Here is a 20,930-nt window from a genome sequence, read left to right on the forward strand (position 1 = left end):
TGTCTGGCGACTACAGATTTATTCTTTTCTTGCCAGTCTTAGGTGAAAGCTCCACCAAGCTGGGAGTTTTGGTTTCTCTCTGTTGATTTTTACGGTTTGTTGTTTTTTCTCGTTACTGTGATCCAGAGTCTACTGAAATGCCCGGAACATGGTGGTCATCTGGGTCTACCGAACACAGGTGACCCAGCTTCCTGATCTGCTAAGAGGGACCCCACTCCCCTGCACTTATTTTGGGGACCTCCCAGAGCCCCGCCTGAGATGGGATTTAGAGGAGCCCGAAGACTCAAAGGCCCTCCAGCCACCACCTCCACCATGTTTTCATTCCTGCCTGCATTTCCGACAGGCAGCCGGCAGCACCCAGGGACGCTGGCTGTGGCAGGATGAGGGCTGCGGCGTCTGGGGGACCCGTGGGCAAGGACTGCTTCAAGTGGAAACATCCTCAGTGTCTCCCGGAAACTGCCCCAAAGCATCGCGTGCCTAGTGATCACTTTACTGCCTGTTAAGTCAAGGGAATCGGTCGCTGTGTTTGAATCTGACATTTGATTAAAAACAATTAGTTGGCGACTTTACCTTAGAGGGTTCCACTTGGTCCCTGGCCTTGGATCTTGTGATTCGTACAGAAGATGGAGCAGCCTTCAAAGCATTAAAGGATCAAGTCAAACATGATGACAACAAAGACAACTGGGAGAGTCCATTTTCATGTCTCATTATAAAATGAAACTCCTGGTTTAAATTTTATCTTTACATACCCCCTTTCCTGATTCTGGCTGGAATGTGAACTGTGTTTAAGTTAGTATCTTCAAAACTTAGATTTCTTAGGAAAAGAAGGTACTTGAAGCCACATTTCCCAGGAATTAGAATCCTAATTAACAAGACTGGCTGATTTGCCAAGTGTGGTGGTGCACGCCTATAATCCAGCAACTCAGGAGGCTGAGGCAGGAGGAATACAGTGAATTTGAGGCTAGCCTGGACTACATAGTGAGTTCCAGGCCAATCTGAACTACACAGAGTCAATCTAGATAAATCTAACACACACAAAATATACCTAGCTACATCTTTCTACTGTGAACTATACCTATCAGTTTTGGTTTCTTCATACTATCCTGAAGTCAAACTGTACTCAGAATAAATAATCAGAAATCTGCTAAGTAAATTAATGAGATTTCATGAGGCCCAGAAAAGCAGGTAATATCTTGGGCCTTTACACTATTAATTTTTTTTTTTTGAGACAAGGGTCTCGCTATGTAGTTCAGGCTGGCCTTGAACTCATGGTGATCCTCCTGCCTCAGCCTCCTGAATACTAGGATCACAGGAATACATCACAAGTTGATAATAGCTCCACCTCATTTATAAGCCTCCCTTCAACTCTCATAATCTCCAGGATAAATACCAAACCCTGTGGCACAGCGTGATTCAGCCTGGCTCTGTTTTCCTACATTTATCTTATCTCAATCTACATATGTGCCAGGGGTTTAGCTTAGTGGTGGGTGTAAGCGCCTGTCCTGGCAAGTGTGAGGCAGTGAGTTCAATCCCCGCCGCAAAAAATCACTACATATGTATCAAGAAACATGGCAGGTATGGTGGTACACACCCCACATCCCAGCTACTTGGGAGGCTGAGGCAGGAGGATCTCAAATTCAAGGCCAGCCTGGGTACCTTTACAAGATCCTACCTTAAATTTATATATATATATATATATATCTGATTATGTGAATGAATAAAGGGACCAAGGGGAAGGGTTTATTTCAATCATTTAATCTCTGAATCAAAATTCAAGATAAAAAAGAACTTATTCCTCTATACCAAACTAAAATTATACATTTACCTTTTGGGGTTCTTTGGGGGCAGGGTACCGGGAATTGAACTCGTGACCTCACATTTGCAGGTGGGTGCCGAGCAGCTGAGCTGCATCCTGTTTGCATTTACCTTTTTCGGCTCAGCTTTCCTGACACAGGGCCCTGATGAAAGGAAGGCGGGGACGTCGGGTGTAAAGAGGCCCACTTTAAACACTCCCCGCTTGGCTCTCTCCCTCTGCTCTTTCAGTTTCTGGAGCTTCTTGTCCTCTTTGTATTTCTGGAGCATTTGTTTGCGTTGATCACTTAGAACAGTTTTCAGCGACTCTAGCGGGAAGGAAAGAAAAACCCGACCACTGCATTTCAGATAAGAAGCTTCCCAAGAGCTGGGAAGGTTGTTTCTGCCCCGCTGCAGGCATGGCTAAGGTCACTTCCAGTCCAGGCTCTGAAACACCACTCCTCCTCCTGTGCACCGGCTTCCCACGGCAGGGGACGAGCCTGCTGGCCAGGACAAGGACCGAATAGGGGCCTCATTAGAGTTTCTGGCTGATCCCGACTAGAAGGAGTTAAAGCTTCACTGGAGAGGGCACAGGTGACAAGAGGGGCACAGGTGACAGGAAGAGGCCTGAAGCCAGGACGGCTCCTCTCCCCATCTGTGATTTGATGTCAGGGACACAAAGGGGAGGAGGGCTACAAACTTCAAGGAAAACTTATAAAGAAATCTGCATCCTAGACCCACTGCGTCCTTACACCAGAGCTGTAGCCCTGCCTCATCTATCCCAGTCACCCCTCTGCAGAGCTCCATGGAGAGCCGAGGCCCTGACCAGGCTGGGCTGGCCAGTGGTCGAGTTCCATCCATGAAGGCTGGGGGCCAACCAGGATGAGACAAGTTCCCAGGTTCAGCTGGAGGGCAGGTCCCTTCAAGAAGGAAGCTGAGGACAAAGGGGTGCCCCATCTCCGTCCTCAGGGTGCCCCCACCCTCCCTCTCAGGGCAGCCTCTGTCTTCTGTTTTGTTTCTTCTCACAACTTTTAAACCTTGTTGCTTTACTCCTCACTGGGGCTGCGGAGTGGTGGTGTGCACCCCTGGACACGGCTCTTGTGTGCTGGACAGGTGACTGTCACCTCCTAGAGGCCACCCCCATAGCCCCCTGCACTGTAGGGTCCTATGCCTCCTGTGTGAACCACAGGGCTGTGGGAAGGTGGGGCAGGACCATCAGACCAGCTCCACCTCACTGCGAGAATCAAGGCGCCCGCCCAAGGCAGCACCACTCAGAGCTCCAGGGCGTGAGTCCCAGCAGCAGACCCTCCTGCCTCAGCCTGCCTTTGAGATGATCCTTTCCTCCACACCTGCAGCTGCCTTCACAACTACCCAGCTCTGCCTGGCATAGTAGTGCATGCCTATAATCCCTGCACTGGGGAGGCTGAGGCAGGAGGATTACTGCAAATTGGAGACTAGCCTGGGCTAGAAAGTGAGTTCAAGGCCAGCCTGAACTGCAAAGTGAAGCCCGGTCTAAAAAGACAAAAAAAAAAAAAAAAGGGGGGGGGGGAGACAAGAAGTTGTTCTACTGAAGAAGTAAGAAATGTTCTGATTTTTTAGATTGGTTACTTTGAACTGAAGCACTTGAAAAAGTCAGTCTCTGGGGCTGTGGGTTTAGCTCAGCGGCATAAAGCACCTGCCTTGCAAGCAGGCGGTCGTGAGTTCGATCCCCAGTACCGATAAAAATGAAAAAGACAAAAAAAAAAGAAGGGGCCACAGATGCAGCTCAGACAACTTGCCTGGCAAGTGTTAGGTCCTGAGTTTGAGTTCTGGTACCAAATGAGAAAAAAAGGACCAAAAGAAACAAGGAAACAAGTCAGTCTTAAAGCTCTGAAGTCTCAAAAAATAAAAACAAAAACATCAAACTAGTGCTATGGAGACCTCCTATATCCTATTTCCCCATTTTCATGCTTCCTGCTCCTGAGAAATACTATGCTTTTCCCTCTCCCTAGAGGGCCAGCCCATTTCCTTGACCTTCAAACATTTTGAGTGATGAACTCACTCAAAAACGCAAACTAAAGAACCCTAGAGATTCCCGCTCCTGGGACTAACCTGGGGCCTCATACACACAAGCTTTCTACAAGCCCATGTGGATTAGTAAAACAGTGTAATTATCCACAGGGAATGGCTTTGGCCTAACTAGGCCTGTGCAGTTATTTATATAGAAAACATCAGGTTATATAGAAGGAGATCTCAAAATTGTTCCTCTGGTCAAAATCACCCCAGGCCCACAGGAATTAAACCAACTTGTAAACTTGTACTCTTAAAAAAAAAAAGTACAGTGCTTTGGTCGGGGATATAGCTCAGTGGTATAGCGCCTGCCTGGCAAACGCAAGGTCATGAGATCGATTCCCAATACCAAACAAACAAACAAAAAACTCCCACAAAAGTATGAGAGACTTTAATTAAAATAATAACTAAATAGAAAAATAAAGCATAAAATACAGATTCCACTTACGTGGCTTGATATTGGACTTTTCTGGAACAAGTTCTTGAGATGTCTCATGTAATTCCACAAAAGCCTTGCTCTGTGAGGTTGGAATATTGACATCTTTCAAACCGAAGTGTCTGTTGCGTTCGTACTCCTTATGTCTGTTTTCTTTTTGAGACAGAGATTTCCTATGAGCGAGTTTAGTTCTGATCATCTCAGTACTTAAATCCTTTCTGTGACGGCTGACAAAATACAAAGACATCCTGGCAGAAAAAAATAGAAACCAGCTTACATGGGTTTTCCTTAAGTTATTTAAAACAATCGAGGTTTCCAGTTAGCTCCTGTCCCATCTCAAGAGGCCACAAAAATAAAAATATTAATACACACAATGGGCTAAACGTGTGACCAAGAGAGGAAAAGAGAACATTAGAGGACAAGATACTACGAATGACTTTGTACTTCTGAAGGGGCGCTTGCTTGGCAGTGAAGTGGAACCCAGGAAAACTACAGCCAAGAGGCCCTGCGATTACCGCAGAGCACACTGGAAAGAATGTAAGTAAAGATGAAAACAGAAAAATTAAGCTGTTAATAGAACAACTTCCTTAATCTGACGGTGAGCACAAGAGGCCTATCATTTCTTCTCAATTAAAATAAAACAAAAACATTCAGACCATGGTGATGTACCTTGTAATCCCAGCACTTGGGAGGCTGAACCAGGACTGCCACACATTCAAGACCAGCCTGGGCTAGATAGTGAGGCGCTGTCTCAAAAAACCAAGACAAACAAAAAAACTCCCAGCAAAACTAAAAAATAAAAACTCAAGATGTCATGAGTATTTAAGATGAGAAAAAAGGTTTTTAGGGACTTGTTTGCCATATTATTATTATTATTATTATTTTTGTCTTTTTCCTTTTTATCGGTACCAGGGATGGAACTCACAACTGCCTGCTTGCAAGGCAGGTGCTTATGCCGCTGAGCTAAATCCCCAGCCCCTGCCATATTATTTTTGTGCATGCAAGCAATCACATAATTTACCTGGTATAGACCCTTATTTTAAAGCTTGAGTGTGGGAAGCTGAGGCAGGAGGATCACAAGGTCAAAGCCAGCGTGGGTAATTTATGAAGATTGCCTCAAAATAAAAGGGTGAGCTGTTGAGGGGCTGGGGATAATAGTTCAGTGGCAGAACCTTTGCCTAGCATGCAAGAGCTTCTGGACTCAGTTCCCAGTATGACACAACAAAAACCACCTCTGAGAATGTATTCAAACCAAGCAAGGCTAGTAAAGGCAATGTCATTTGAGCTAATCACGCGTCAGACTGAGGAGAAGAGAAAGTGGTCCGTTTGAGGGGGTCACCTATGCAGCTGGTAGCAGAACTACCAAACCAAACCAGAGGAAATAGAATGGTTCTCCAGAATGAAGATCTGGGAGGGGAGGGCAAAGAAAAGAGAGTGAGGCTTTGTGATTAGGAGTGTGAAAAAGGCAGAAGTAGCTGGGTGTGGAGGTGCATCCCAGTAATCCCAGCATTCGGGAGGCTGAAGCAGGAAGCAGGAGGATTGTCGAAAGTTCAAGACCAGCCTGGGCTACAAAGTGAGTACAAGGCCAGCTGAACTGTATAAGGAAACCCTGTCTCAAAAAGAAAAACAATAAAAAAAGTATAAGTACTGAGAATATAGGAATAGATTGTTTCTCTCTTTACACTCACATCTGTCAAGCAGGCAGTCAATCTAGCGTGGACATCAGTTGAGTATTCACCTCAATCTATTCTGATTGTGCCCACCGGGAAGGGTGTGCAGGATCCCACAGAGGATGGGCTCAGTCCCAGGAGATCCCCCCACCCGCTACACCCCACATGACGCCAATGCCAGCCGCAGATTGCTTCAAGGCCCCCACCCTGCCCTGCTCAGGTCGCACTAATTGGCCAGAGGGCCTCAGAGAACTCACACCTGAGGGCTTATCATAAAGGACTCAGGTGAGGAGATGCTGGGGACCAGGCATGGAGCCCCTGGGCTCACCTCCCTCCAGCTGTTTCTCTCCATAGACCCTCACAATCTTCATCATTCAGGTTTTTACAAAGGCTTCATGACAGCCATGACTGAATCACTGACCAGAGGAGACAAACTCACCATCCAGCCACTCTCCCCTCTCTGGAGGCTCCAGTCATCTTTCCTGTGCCCAACCATGTACCTAAACTACCTGGTCTCCTGCTGCCTGCAGCAGTCAGTTCACTAGCCTGTTTATTCAGGTCACTAGCCTGTTTATAACAACACTGCTTTCAGGAGTCCAAAGATTTTCAGAGTTGCAAGCCAAGAAATAAAGAGAAAGACCAAATAGATATTTTATAATGTCGCAGGCCTACGATCTACTCCAGAACTAAGAAGTCTCCTAGGAAACTTCAGAAAAATGAATCGATGCGAGAACGTAAAAAAGGAAATGTTACATATAATTAGCAGCATACAAAAAAGCCAGAATCCATCTGATCTGGATGCTAATAACATCCTCCTTAACAAGCCCAGGGGAAATGATAGTGATTGTGCTTCTTATGGAGAACTCTACGATGTGATTTGTTATCTCCTACAAATATTAATTTGCTGAATACTGAAGAAAAGCTGCAGCCTGTATCTGGTCATTTGGAAACACCCAGAGCTCACGCTAGAGGCGTACTTGATTACCCCCTTAACCCTAGAAGGTACACACAGTGGATCAGCATTGCTATCCTGTTAGCTGCTCAAGGGCGCTGCTAAAACCCGGCGGCCCCAGGGCGAGTAGTCTGGCTCTCAAACCCAGCTGGGCTTCCCGGGGCTCCCTATTGTTCCTTGCACCCCGAGAGAGGGTGTCGCTCTGGTTTACCCAGCGGTTCCCAAAGGGGTGGTTTCAGTGGTCACGGCATCTGGGAGGAGCTACCAGAAGTCAAGGCCGGACCGGGAATGTAAACGTCACGCTCCAGCGGCGAGACACTGCTTGCCGTGCAGATCGCGGCAGCAAGCTCGAAGTCTCCCGGAGGACCAGCTGGCGGCCTTGGGCGGGCGAGAGGGCGACTCAGCCCCAGCCGTCCCCGGAGCCGCGACTAGCCCGCAGCCCCCGGCGTTCTCTAGAAGCGGAAGGCAGCCTCCACTCCAGCTCTTCAGCCCCCACCTACCTGAGGCACCTTCTAGCGTGAAAGCTCAACCAGAGTGAAAATAGGAAAGCCTTTTGGCTCAGGAGGTCCTGCTTTGCCTCCGACGCGCTGAAGCCTACTAGTGGAGCCCAATTCAAACTTCCCGCCTGGAGCCTCTGATTGGAGGGATTTCCTAGCACTTCCGGGAAAAGCGCCCGCCTCTTCCTTTGGGCGTGGCTTGCGATTGGCTCACTATACATCTCGTTTGAATTGATTGAAACGAGAAGGGGCGGTTCTGGAGCTGGTTGGGCGAAGGGAGGTGGGACCTCAAGGTGGGAGGAGCTGGGGTGGGGCAAAGGGGCGGGGCTCAGCCGCAAGTTTCGGTGGCCGGAAGGGGCTTTGCAGGGCCTGTCTCTATAACCCGAGGTTCGCCGGTCCCAGAGGAAGGACCAGAACCCCAGCGGGGAGCCGCCCAAGTTCAGTGTTTAGTGATGTCCTTATGTAATCGCAGAAATCCGCTTATTGGTTTGCTTTTTGGTTTTTGTTTTGGGTACTAGGAATCAAAATCAAGGGTTTCACGTTGAGCTGCAACCCAGCTCTTTATTTTTTATTTATTTTTCTTTTTGGTACCGAGCAGCGCTTTATTTTTTATCTTGATACAGAATCTTGCTAAATTGCCAAGGTGCTCAGGCAGGGCTGGAACTTGCGATCCTCTCGCTTCAGCCGCCCAGAGTGCTGGACCACAGGTATGTGCCACAACCCCGGCTTTTAAAAAAATTTTTTGAAAGCAAGTGCTTGCCCTCACAACCCCTTCTTACAGCGTCAGCTGTGACGTCGCATACTTCTTTTTGTAGTCTTTTTTTTTTGCTGCTATTGTTGGAGGCAGCTGAGTTAGACATATCGGTGAGACAGAGCTAGGTCTTCAAAAAGCCAGTGCATAGACCCAGATACCTGGCAACTGTAGGGGAGTCAGACACTTGCTGTGGGCCAGGCCTCAAGACAAAGGCCTCAAACAAATGCACCCATATCCTAAGGATTTATATTCTAAGTCGTTCCCTATCACCCTGAGGAAGCCAAGAGTCCCATTCCCAACCCCCTAGGGAAGAGTGACACTCTAAGAATGCCTGCTTTCTTGCTCTCCTGTCCCCAATTTCATCAATTTTACCTGAACCACCAATCTTATTGGCTAACTATAGTTATGTTCCACCTTATGCTCTTCTGCTTTGTGAGTTTCCAGACTTGGACCCATCTCACCCCCTGATTTTGCTCTATAAAAGTCCCTGGAAAAGACAAAGTCCTTGGCAACCTGCTCCAGACCCCTTCTGTCTCTCTCAGACAGAAGCTTTCTTTCTCTCAATAAACATATTCTACTCTTAACCTCAGTTGTTCCTAAAATTCATTCTTCGATTTTAGAGAACATGAGTTCGTGGCCATAGTAGGTTGGGAGTTTCATTCCCCTATATCAATATAAAATGTATTGATGATGAAGAGCACAGTTTTAGTTTAGTTTTCTTTTTAGCGTACAAATTGATGAGTTTTTGCTAAGAGTGTACATTAGCAGCCGGGCTTGATGGTGGCACAGTCTTGAATCCTTGGGAGGCTGAGGCAGGAGAATTGCAGTTCAAGGGCAACCTGGGTGACTTGTGTTCATCTTCACAGCACAGCCTTGCCTAGGTCCTCTCCTGACAGAACTGTAATCAATCAATAAGATTGCAAATATAGATGCTTAGGTAATATTGAGCCAATAGGAAGTCACAAGGTGGGTGGGAGGTGGGCCAAGGCCACAGGATGAAAGAGTAAGATTACAGCAAGTATTGTCACTAGAGTAATATTGATTAAATGGGGATCAGTGGGCATCCAGTCGCACAGCAAGCACACAGGGGCAGACCAGGGCCTTCCTGGGAGGGCTGGGTAAGGAGGTTTGTCGCCCACCCCACGGTGACTGATGCCTGCTTAGAACATCAGTCATTGCTGTTGTCTCTAGGGGAAGCATGTGGCTGAGGAGTTCTTTTTCCTGAAGCCTGACCCTCAGTGAATATGGCTCCAGCCACAGTTGGCTTCTGCGGTGATGTCTCGAGGGCCCAGCCTGTCTGACTGCCTTACAATATTTCTACCAAACTTAGCTATCTATAATATTTTCACCTGCTGATGCACATCTGCATTATTTCCAACTTGGAGCTATGAACGAGGCTGCTGTATAAACATAACCTCATGAGTGTCTTTGAGGTATTTCTCTAAATGGGGGATGTCAGAGCCATGCTAGGCAGGCCGACTTTATCAAACATCGTCTGACTTCCACAGAGTTGCTGCACCATTTTATCCTCCTGCCAATGACAGATAAGAGCTTGGGGTGTTCCCTTGTGCCTTATAACTTTTGGGATCATCAGTCTTTAATCTTCCTCGAAGAGCCAAAACAGTATCAGACTTTAATCTTGCAGTTTCACAATAACTGCTGATAATGAAGGGTTTTATTTTTTTTTTTTTTGGTCTTTTTCCTTTTTATTGGTACCAGGAATCGAACTCACAACTGCCTGCTTGCAAGGCAGGCGCTTATGCTGCTGAGCTAAATCTCCAGCCCCAATGAAGGGTTTTATAAAAAAATGTGGCTATTGACTTTTTATATCTTTTTCTTTTCTTTCTTTTTCTAAATTTTTTTGAGACAAGGTCTCACTCTGTATGTCAGGCCAGCCTTGAACTCATGGTAATCCTCCTATCTCAGTCTCCCAAATGCTAAGACTACAAACTTTTTATATCTTGTTTCCTAAAATGTTCAAGTCTTGGTTTTTAGTTTTTGTTTTATTTTATTTGGTTTCTTTGAGACAAGGTCTCACTATGCAGTTTAGGCTAGCCTTGGGCTCACTTTGTAGCCCAGGCTGGTCTCAAATTCACAAGGTTCCTCCTGCCTCAGCCTTCGTGCTGGAATTACAGGCATGCACCACCATAACTGTCTGGTTTTTAGTTTTTAAAATGGGGTCATGATTTTTTTAAATTTGGATTTTTATTTATTGAACTTGTAAGAATTCTACCCTGGGTACCAGTCCTTTGATAAGAGATTTATATTTTCAGATTTATACATGTGCATAACGTACTGTGATCATTCCCTCCTGTCCTGTGTTGGGGGTATTTCAATGCATATATTTTGATCATACCCATGTCCTTACCTATGTTTCTTACATTATTCTGTCCATGGAAGGTGAGATTACCATAGGCTGTATAGTTTGTGGGACATATTCCTGGGCCAAATATTTGAGCACTAAAACTTTAACAGCCTGGGGATGGTCATACAAAGAATGAAGATACGGTGTTATCTCCCTAGGATGAATGTAATCTTAGATACTGCAACTATGCTAATAAAATTTTTTTAAAAGAAAACTAGCTAGGTGTGGTGGCACACCCCTGTAATCTCCTAATGAAGCAATAGTCTCATGGTCAGCATCAAAAATGTAGGATTTGGGCTGGATCTGAGGAGGTATTGATGGCCCAGTCTCTGTGTTAAACATCAGAGACGAATATTGCTGTAATGTCGCATGGAATCTTTGCCAGCTACCACAGTGTACGTTATGGTGTTGCCGAAGGGCTGCTTTCCATTCTGTGAATCCCTCTAGGGAGGGGTAGCTTTACAATCTGCTGTTGATGCTACATCTTAATGACAACATACTCTTTTTTAAGGGGGTTGGGTTTTTTGAAACAGGATCTTGCTTTGTAGTTTAGACTGGTCTCAAACTCACAGTGATCCTCCCGCATCAGCTTCTTGAGTGCTTTTTTGGGTTACAGGTATGCACCACAGTACCCAGCTAATAATACCTTATTCTTGTATACTGGGATCTCTTTCTCAGTGGTTTACAGGAATTCTTTAATTTCTCTAGATTCACTTTATACATTTTAATTATTTTTATAAAGTAGACTCTAACCTGATTGTGTTGTATTAATATCCAAACCTCAAAGGACTTGGCACCTTTCCATTATCACAGCAACGAGAGACTCCATCAGAGAGGTCATCAGCCGTAAAGCTTTGCTTCTAGTTGGAGATCCTGCTCAGAAGGTCTTCTCTTTTTTCACTCTATGGTATCTTTGAGAGTCTCTCATAATTTCAGGTCAGTATCTTAGCACATGTGTCCTCTTCTGGGTTGAAGATCAATGGCTCACATAAATTCTCACAAACACAAATCTTTGAAAACCTAGAGAAAATGTGCAAAACACTTCCACACTGTGTGGCTTCTCATAGGTCTCACAGGTTTGTCCCTTCCCAGCTCCATGAAGGCTCTCCCCATGCCCCGCGGGAGCTCCCGCCCCTGGAGGCTGGACACTCACTTCCTGAAGCTCTCCCTCCACTCCAGGGCCTTCGATCTCCTGTGTCTTTAGATTTCTGTCAGGGCTCCGGGGTGGTTTCAAGCACTCGCAGGCTGAACATCCTTGGCCCTTGCATTTAGAGCGGGCTTTCTCTTTCCCTGCATGTCGCCTTGGGAACCCTCTGCGGGCCCAGTGTTACCATACTGCCCATCGCAGTGGTCATTGCTTTGGTCTGCACATGTCCCTGTCCTCTTTCTCCATGGCCCTCTGCCAGGTTTCTGATTGGAAACAATCCCCAGGGACCCATTCTGAGCTTGTGGCATTTTTTGTGGTTGCCTGGAGCTGCTTGGCTAATGCAGGACTGTCCCTCTGGGAGGCAGGGTAGGGCTGGTAAACCTGGAAAGACCCGCTGGCTGGGGGTGATGCTGGAGACTTTTCCTTGGGTGGCATCTCTTACCTTTCCACAGTTAACTGCTTTCTTATGCTGTGTCTCCCTCCCCTGGGTTACCGTTTCTGGTGGACCTGTCTCAGCGACAGCTGCTTCTACAGGACGGATTCACTTGGGTGTGGCAGCAAATCTGAGCCAGCATATTGCTTTGTCTCACCCAGCATCCTTTGCTTTACTTTACTTTAAAAAAAGCTCAGTACCTGCTTGTGATGCATAATCGCGCTTCTCTTGGGGACTTGGCACTTTTCACTTCCCTTCCCTCCACTCCCTTAGCTCTCCATCCTAGTGCCACAGGGAGGCGAGGCAGTGCAGTGCCCCTGCGCAGTGCCCCTGCGGATGGGGCAGAGGCTGAGCCAGGCTTGGAGTCTTTGCCCTTTGTGCACTAATGCACCCCAGTGGGCGTCTTGCTGAGAAGCAGTGAGAATAGTCCCACCCAGTCACCCCCTAAGTCGTGTGAGGACTTCCATTCCCACCGCCGGTTCACAAAAACCCTTCATTTCTCCAGATCCTCATGGACATTTGCGCGGCAGCCTCAGCCCCCTAAGCCTTTGGGATGGCATGGCTGGCATTTCCCTCTGGATCACTGGGCTGAATTCATGTTGCTGTATTTATCACTCAAGTATGCCTTGAAGTGCCTGCTTCTAGACTCTGAATGTTTGCTTATTGACTCACTCATGAGCGGTCCTAGGATGTTTTCTCCCAGTGTGTGGAATAAATGTGGCATTAGCCACCGGCCGACATTTAAGCTTTTGAAGGTATGGACTGATGTACGGAGGTTATGATTGGAATGTTGTACCTAGAGCCACCACAAATATATTTACAAAAAATATTACCAAGATTAAAGTGCAACACCAAAATAACTCCCATAACACAAATAAAGACAGCAATGAAAAGTGGAGAAGCTAGAATCAGATATGGATAGAAAGCAAACAATTACAGAATCAGACATGCGTGGTGGTGCACACCCATCATTCCAGGACTCGGGAGGCTGAGGCAAGAGGATTTCTGAGTTCAAGGCCAGTCTGGGATACATGGAAAGACCCTATCTCAAAAAAAAAAAAAAAAAATATATATATATATATATATATACCCAAAACTACGTACTCAAATCCAAAAGTATTACCTTACATGGAAATGGTCTAAGCACAACAGTCCAACACATGATCCTAATTTTAAAAAATGCTTATTGTTGCTTTGCAGCTGTTAAAGCAATACTTTACGTGGAAATAGATGATCTATGTCTACATAGAATACCAGAATTAGCTTTTTTTTTTTTTTTTTTTTTTTAACTTTTTGAGAAGGATTTCATTAGGCAGTTCAAACTGGCTTGGATTCACTCTGTAGCCCAGGCAGAACTCGAACTCCCAGCAATCCTCCTGCCTCAGCCTCTCGAGAGAATTAGCTTTAAAAACAAAACAAAACAAAACACATCGTGACCTCGGATCAATAGAGGCCGCTGGCCTGGATGGAATGACGTGTGATAATTGCTGGCCATTCCGAAGCCGGGCTTCGGCTCTCTTAAGCAAATGATGACAGCAACTGACAAACTGTCGTGGAACTGTCTGGACCGGACGCAGGCCTCGCCCTTCTCTGCAGCTCCAGCACGCCTCCTCCTTGACGTCCTCCTCTCCTCGTCCTGCTCCTCTTCCTCCTACTCCTCCTCCTCCGAGGGCGCCGAGCCCACTCCTAACCGCGGGCAGCCGCTGCCCGCTGAGCGGACCAGCAGCCTGCTCTGCCCCCTGGTGGCCGCATGACCGAGCTCCATGGAGGTGAGCTGCCCTTTCCCAGCGTGGCCGGTTTGCTAGTAAAGGAGGTGGGGTGCGGAGTTTCGCTCATAGGAAATTCAGGGAAATACTGAATTTGTGACAATGTGTCGTTTCTATACCAGGCATCGGAATAACTGAGTTCTTCAGCTGAATCGGCTGTAAAAAAAGTAATGAAATCCACAACTTTCTGAGAAAAGCTAGAGTAAATGACTATACCATACTACATTTTACCCCCAGGGCTGGGCGTGCTGAGACACATCTGTAACCCAGCTACTCAGAAGGCTGAAGCAGGAACATTGCAAGTTTGAGATCAGCCGGGGCAATTTAATGAGACCTTGTCTCAAAATAAAAAAGAGGGCGAGGCTGGAGGATCACAAGTTCTCTGGGTCTTGTGAATTGTTAAACCGCCCAGGTTGGGTTTGGATTTTCCTCCTCCTGGCTCAGCCTCCCAGAGAGCTGGGATTACAGGCATGCAGGATTACCCCTGGCTGAGCTTCCCATTATGGCGAGTGTTCACAGGGAGGCTGAAATGACTTCAGATCTTTCAAGGCTAAGCAGCCCCAACAAGTAAAAATTCACAGTCTGAATCTCAGCAAGAAAACAAAAACTCCTCTGGGAAAAATGTCTTTCACATGCGTCCAGGAACTTCCCAGCCTGCTCCTTGTTCCTTTCTAATTCCTGGCGGTGATGGGATTTCCTGAAAGGTCCCCTGGTGCTGACATTTTGGAATTTCCTGTGGTTTCCAGTTTTCACCTCCTTCCAGAGCAGTAGAAACTCGTGCGGGGCAGCTGGCCCCACAAACGATGTAGTTAATAACTGAAATTCCACGATGCATACTGATTGGCCTCGACAGCCTTCGGGGGTCAGACACAGGGCTGGAATTTGGGCTCTGCCTCTTCATCACTGAGACCCAGGGAGCTACTCGAACTCCCTCAGCTTCATTCTCCTTAAAAGTGGAGCACGGATACCCCTCCCACAGCGTGCTATAGAGATTAAATTTGCATGGGAGGCATTTTGCACAATGGCTGCTCAGTAAATATTCTAGGTCAGTCCTGTGTTGTGCAGCAGAAGATGTGTTTTTTTGAATTAGTGCCCAGGTGTTACACAGACTGCAGGATTTCATTTGCCACCTTGGTACATGCACAGCACATGTGTGTGCACGCACGGCATCTTCCTGCACTCATGGAACAAACTAGCAAAGTGAATTCACCATGAACCCCAGTGGATCATGCAATGGCACAATGGCATTAAACGTATTTATGTAGTTTTGCGTGTAATATCTATAGTATATATTTAAATATGCATTTCAAATCATAAAATCCACCCCTTTAAAGTGTACAGCCTTAGCATATCTACGGAGCTGTATAATCATTGCTATCTAATTTCAGAACATTTTCATGGGCCCCAAAATAAATCCTAAACCTGTTATCAGTCAGTACCCAGCTGGGGATTTAGCTCAGCGCTACCCAATTCCCTTTGGCCCAGCTCCGGGAACTACTATCCACTATGAATGTATTTTTAAAACATATTCTTGCCAGGCATAGTGGAGCCGGCCTGTAATCCCAGCACTCAGGAGGCTGAGGCAGGAGGATTGCTGTGAGTTTGAGGCCAGCCTTAGCTACGTGGTAAGACTCTTACTCAAAACAATACAAAACACAAACAAACGAAAAAACCAAAACAAAACAAAAAACAAAACAAAACAATAACATTCGAAATAAAATCTATCTTCAAAGGACACTGGTTTCATTAGGATTGCAAACCACTCTGGTAGGTACATTTCCTCTGGCCAGTTCTCAAGTTTTATCTTACTCAAAATGAATCTATTTAATGTTTTCAAGGCAGTCCTGATTTTCTTGAATACTTTGCATATTCTCTGATGGACATAATTTTCTGAGTTTTGTCTTAAATACACATACTGGGCTAGGAATATAACTCAGCAGCCTAGCAAGCATGAGGTCCTGAGTTTGATACCTGGTACCAAAAGTCCCACAACAAAACAAAACAAAAACCAAAAATGCACCTACAGAGAGGACAGAGAACAAACAGGTTTTTTTTTTTCTCTTTACTTTCAAAGATTTGCCCACTGGTACTAGCAAAAGTATGCTTTTGTTGTTGTTGTTATTTGTTGAATAAAATGTAAGTGAGTTATTAATATGTAAATTAAAACTTTTCAGAGTATAACAGAACTATGAAAAATAAGACTAGAAATAGGAATATTCAAATGTTTGTAGAGAACTCTGAATTCTGGAATTCTTGAAAAGAAACCCCACAAAACAAGCCAGGCCTGATGGAGCATGTCAGTAATTCCAACACTAGGGAGGCCAAGGCAGGAGGAATATGGTGAGTGTGAGGCCAGTCGAACTATGTAGTGAGGCTCTGTCCTAAAAAACAAAACAATAGAGAAAGGTGTGAAGGCACACACCTGTAATGCCAGCACTTGGGAGGCTGGGGCAAGGAGGATCATTGCGAGTTTGAGACCAGCCTGGGCTACAAAGTGAATGCAAGGCCAGCCTGAACTGCATAGCGAGACCCCTTCTCAAAACAAACAAACAAACAAAAAAATAGACCTTCCACAAAACAGCTGCTGTGAAGAATAGCAGATTTGGGTGACAGAAACAAGGCTAGCAGTCACCAGTACTTTTTTTTTTTTTTTAATCGGTACCAGAGATCAAACTCACGACTGCCTGCAAGGCAGGCGCTTATGCCACTGAGCTAAATCCCCAGCCCCTAGCAGTCACCAGTATTAACTACACTTTGCAGTTGGTAAGGTGGCAGAGCATGAAGTGAGATTTTTTGTTTGTTCGTTTTTGTTTTTTGAGGCAGGGTCTCCCTGTGTAGCCCAGGCTGACCTTGAACTCAGGGGTGATTCTCCTGCCTCAGCTTCCTAGGTGCTGAGATTACAGATGTGAGCCACCACACCTGGTTTGGGAGAATTTGAATTTAAACCCATGAATCTGAGACCAGTCTGGGCAACACAGCAAGATCATCTTTCAAAATGAAGAAAGAGAAAGGGGACAGAGGAAGGGAAGAAGCGAGGGCTGCAGAGCTGCCATCTCTAAGTTTATCCTGCTTGGAGTTTGGTGAGCTTCTTGGACATAGAAACTCATGTCTTTCATCATGTGCTGTCATTATTCCCTGCAAACCGTCTTGTAACACCTTTTTCTCTCCTGCCTTTCTGGGACTCTGATTACGTGTGAGTCAATATGCTGAAAACTCTCTTTCCAGTCTCTCAGACTCTGTTTACTTGTGTACATTCTTTATCTTTTTATTCCTCAGTTAAAAATTACTATTATTATTATTTGAGGCAGCGCCTCACTATGTAGTTCAGGCAGGCCTGAAATTCAACGGTGATCCTCCTGCCTCAGTCTCCTAAGTGCTAGGACTACAGGCCTGCACCACAATGCCTGGCTGTAAAACTTTTTCTAGTTATTGCATTTTCACCTGCATATTTTTTATTTCATTCCTCTTCCTAATTTTGTTCATTCATTTGCTCTTTCTTTCTTTGCTAGCATTCTCTATTTGGGAAGACATTGTTCTCCTGGCCACCTTGTGCTCTCTGAGCATATTTAAGATGGTTAAAGCTTTGTCCAGTAGATCCAGTGCTGGGCTTCCTGAGCAATAATTTCTATCAATTTTCCCCTTGAGGATGAGGCCATTGTTTCTTTGCAAAGTGCTTTGTTGAAAACTAGAGGCCTTGAATACTATAATGCAGCAGTCCTGGAATAACGTTCCCCTTCTTCCCACATTTGCCACTGCTGTTTGCTCTGGCTTGTTTGCTTCTTGGTGACTTTGCTGAACTATCACAAAGTCTGTCACTTTTGTGTGTAGCTACTAAAGCCCTGTGATCTGCCGGTGTTCTGACGGTTGATTCAAGTGCCTGGATCCAAGAACAGGGAAAACAGAACTTCCCGGACTGGAGACAGCCTCTGTGCTGACCGTACGTCAACACTCAGCTGGCTACTTGCAGCTTTGCCTTGGCCTTCCTCACGGAGCCTGATGTAAGAGTGGATGTCCTCTCGGGGCTTTCACGTGTATGTCTAGCCCAGGGCCTGCACATGGCCTTCTTGATTACCTGGTATACGTAGGAGTCCCCCCCACCTTCTCCTGTGCCTGTCCCTTTCTATCCTTTTTCTTTCTGGGGGTTTCGCTCTGTTTATTACTTCTGTTATTCACTTCCTAAAGATGCTGGCCTGTATTCTTTTTTTTTTTTTTTTTTTTTAACTCTGGAAGAGGGTTTTGATGGCCTGTATTCTTAACTTTAAGTGCTTTCATCAGAAGTAGGCTGTGTTCTGGGCATGGCTGCACAACTCAGAACCTTGGCTACTTAGGAGGCTGAGGCAGGAGGATTGCAAGCTTGAGCCCTACCTGGGAAAATTAGAGGCACCCTGTCTCAACAGTTTAAAAAAGGAGGGTGTGGGGGCTGGGGGTATAGCTCACTGTGGAGGCCCTAGGTTCAATCCCTAGTCCAACAAAAACAATAAAAGGCTGCATACATTTGTTCTTTCAAGGTGCCTCAAAATTTCATAAAGTAGCATCTGAAATCAAGTCCCTACAGCAGTGGCGCACACTAACCACACTAACCCAGTAAAACCTCAGAAGTTTGACTGACAGCGCAAGCCACAGCAGCTTGACTGACCCAGAGGGGAGGCAGCACAAAAAAATACAGTGCAGGCCACAGCAGCTTGACTGATCTGGAGGGGAGGAGCCAGCATACACTGTCCCTGTCTGCAACTCACCAGCACACGGCATTGTGAAGGGTCATCTAGCCAGTGTGCTTCAGAAGAATTGTAACCAACAAAGAAAGAAACTGGGGCCTCCTGGAAGAAGCAAAAAAGATGGGAAGAGGAAGCAACAACAAAATCCCCAGGTCCCAACCCTGAGAACGTTGACCCAGGATAGGTAAATACAAAGGAGAATGAGAACAGCAAACATACAATATCAGACACAGTGCCAGTAGACATAAAGAGATATATTTGGGACCTCATAGACGAGTTCAAAAGTGAAATATTTAGCCAAATAAAGCAAGATATAAGAAGATTAATAAAAGAGATACTAAGCAGCCCTCAAGCAGACAAAGATGGAAGAAGGGAGGAACTCAAACAAAGGAGAGAACCATTTGGTGAAGAATATTAAAAAAATATAGAAATCATGAAGCAGATTCAAAGAGATCACCAGGAAATTAAAAACTCTATGGAAAGGTGGCAAATCAGCTTGAAAGAAACTAAGGATAGGTTATCCAAACTGGAGGACAATTTTGCAATGTGGGATTATGAAAGGGAAAACTTTTTAAAAATAACAAGGAAACAAGCAGTAACAATACAAAGGCTAGAAGACAACAAAAGGATCTATAACTTGAGGGTAAAGAATGTGAGTGAAGAAGCTGTGGTACAAACAAAGGAACTACAAAGGTTATTCACAGAAATAATTAAGGAAAACTTCCCAAACATAGGAAAAGGAAATGATATTCTGATATATGAGGCATATAGAACTCCAGCCACCTACAACCAAAACAGAGCTACACCCAGCCATATAATAATCAAGATCCCAGAAATTCAATATAAGAACAGAATATTAAAAGCTGTTAGAGACAAGAAACAGATAACTTATAGAGGAAGGCCCATCAGAATAATGGCAGACTTCTCAACACAAACCATCAAGTCAAGAAGAGCCTGGAGCAAAATATTCCAAGCCCTGAAAGAAAATAGCCTCCATCCCAGATTGATATACCCTGCTAAACTGTCTCTAGAAATTAATGGAGAAACAAGATGCTTCCAAGACAAAGAGGAACTTGGGAAATTTGCAACCACCAATCCAACTCTACAGAGAATACTATGGGGCATTCTAGAGAGAGAGAAAAGTACTAGGATTCCAGGAACAGTGGCAGAGAGGCCTCAATGAATGGAGCAGAAAACAGAATGAAGAAGATAAGCAGACAACTGATGGGAAAAAAAGAGCATAACAGAAATGAGGCAAAGAAGATTTTATTCAAAACTGTTATGATTGATAGTATCAAGTCTGGAGAGTACAGGCAGCTACACTGAAGATGACAAGACTCTATGATACACACTCTGGTTTGATAACTACCAGTTTTTGAAGTTCTATAGTATATGCAAAGTTGTGTTTTTATTAATACCGTTATGTGCTGATATATTCAATTATACTATGTCTGATGATATAGCCATTTCTACTGGAGATAACAAGAGACAACACAGGGACCATGGTGGAACTCTTTGTACAATGGTCTTATATGTTTATTTCATTTCATGTGTTTATAGGAATATGTTTTCTTTTGCCTTGCTTTGCTTTGTTTCTCCCTCTAATATAGAAAGGATAGAAATACATGTTAAGACTCATACATGTGTAGAATCTATAAACAGTTTATGAGAACTGATCTTATGACACATGATGAAATGAACAGATACTTTGAAGAAAAAGAGACACTAAAATACCCAGCGCTGATCCTGGAGTGTCATAATGTGAAACCCAGCAATAGTATTATTCTTTGTTCAGTGTGATATTAACCTGTGTGGGTTTATTCAATCTCAGCATAATTGAAGATATGGACAACTGCATGTATATTTAAGTGTATAGGATTGATAACCATATTTCTAAGTTTTTGTTGGATAGTTGAACAGAACTAGTTGCAATCTCACTGTTTGAATCCCCACTTTATATGCTCCACTTTAGTATCTTGAATGACTATTTGTAAGAGGATAATCTGTAATCATCAACTAGTGATTTCTTACTGTTTATTTATTTCTTTGAAATTATGTATTATTTCTACCTGTTTTGTGTTTTGTTTAGTTTTTCTTTAAATTAATTTTTTTAAAAAAAGACATTATAGTACCCAGTGCTGATCACAGAGTGTCATGATGTGAAATCCAGCAATACTATTATTGTTTGTTCAGAATGATTTTAACCTACTTAATTTGTTTAATCTAAACATAAATGAAGATATGGATAACTGCATCTATATTTAAGTGTATAAGATTGACAACCATGTTACTAAGTTTTTGTTGGACAGTTGAACAGAACTGTTTGCAGTCTTGCTGTTTGAATTCCCACTTTAC

At 44.8% G+C, this 20,930-nt stretch overlaps 2 protein-coding genes across 6 annotated transcripts in view; one reads left to right on the forward strand and one right to left on the reverse strand.

Annotated features, from left to right (window-relative positions):
- Dlgap5 (DLG associated protein 5) overlaps nucleotides 1–7,564 on the reverse strand; it is a 34,103-nt gene extending 26,539 nt beyond the window's left edge. For 2 of the 5 annotated variants that reach the window (XM_063247965.1, XM_063247972.1), the window contains exons 1-4: nucleotides 5,965–5,982; nucleotides 4,289–4,524; nucleotides 1,927–2,120; nucleotides 571–633 (exon numbers count right to left, since the gene is read on the reverse strand). In XM_063247965.1, coding sequence (XP_063104035.1) covers nucleotides 571–633; nucleotides 1,927–2,120; nucleotides 4,289–4,524; nucleotides 5,965–5,966 — 495 coding nt within the window. In that variant the 5' untranslated portion in view covers nucleotides 5,967–5,982. Of the gene's footprint in view, nucleotides 1–570; nucleotides 634–1,926; nucleotides 2,121–4,288; nucleotides 4,525–5,964; nucleotides 5,983–7,398 lie in introns of those variants that run through there. The other 3 variants (XM_063247958.1, XM_063247954.1, XM_063247956.1) reach the window with 2 other exon arrangements.
- A 6,053-nt stretch (nucleotides 7,565–13,617) lies between these two features.
- Nucleotides 13,618–20,930, forward strand: part of Trim69 (tripartite motif containing 69) — a 29,118-nt gene continuing 21,805 nt past the window's right edge. The window contains exon 1 of the mRNA XM_063247988.1: nucleotides 13,618–13,863. Within this exon, the coding sequence (XP_063104058.1) occupies nucleotides 13,858–13,863 (6 nt within the window). The 5' untranslated portion in view covers nucleotides 13,618–13,857. The remainder of the gene's footprint in view (nucleotides 13,864–20,930) is intronic.

The sequence above is a fragment of the Cavia porcellus genome, unplaced genomic scaffold, assembly GCF_034190915.1.
Source record: "Cavia porcellus strain 051 isolate PalLab524CR breed Dunkin Hartley unplaced genomic scaffold, mCavPor4.1 scaffold_1, whole genome shotgun sequence".
In the NCBI taxonomy this organism is placed as follows: Eukaryota; Metazoa; Chordata; class Mammalia; order Rodentia; family Caviidae; genus Cavia; species Cavia porcellus.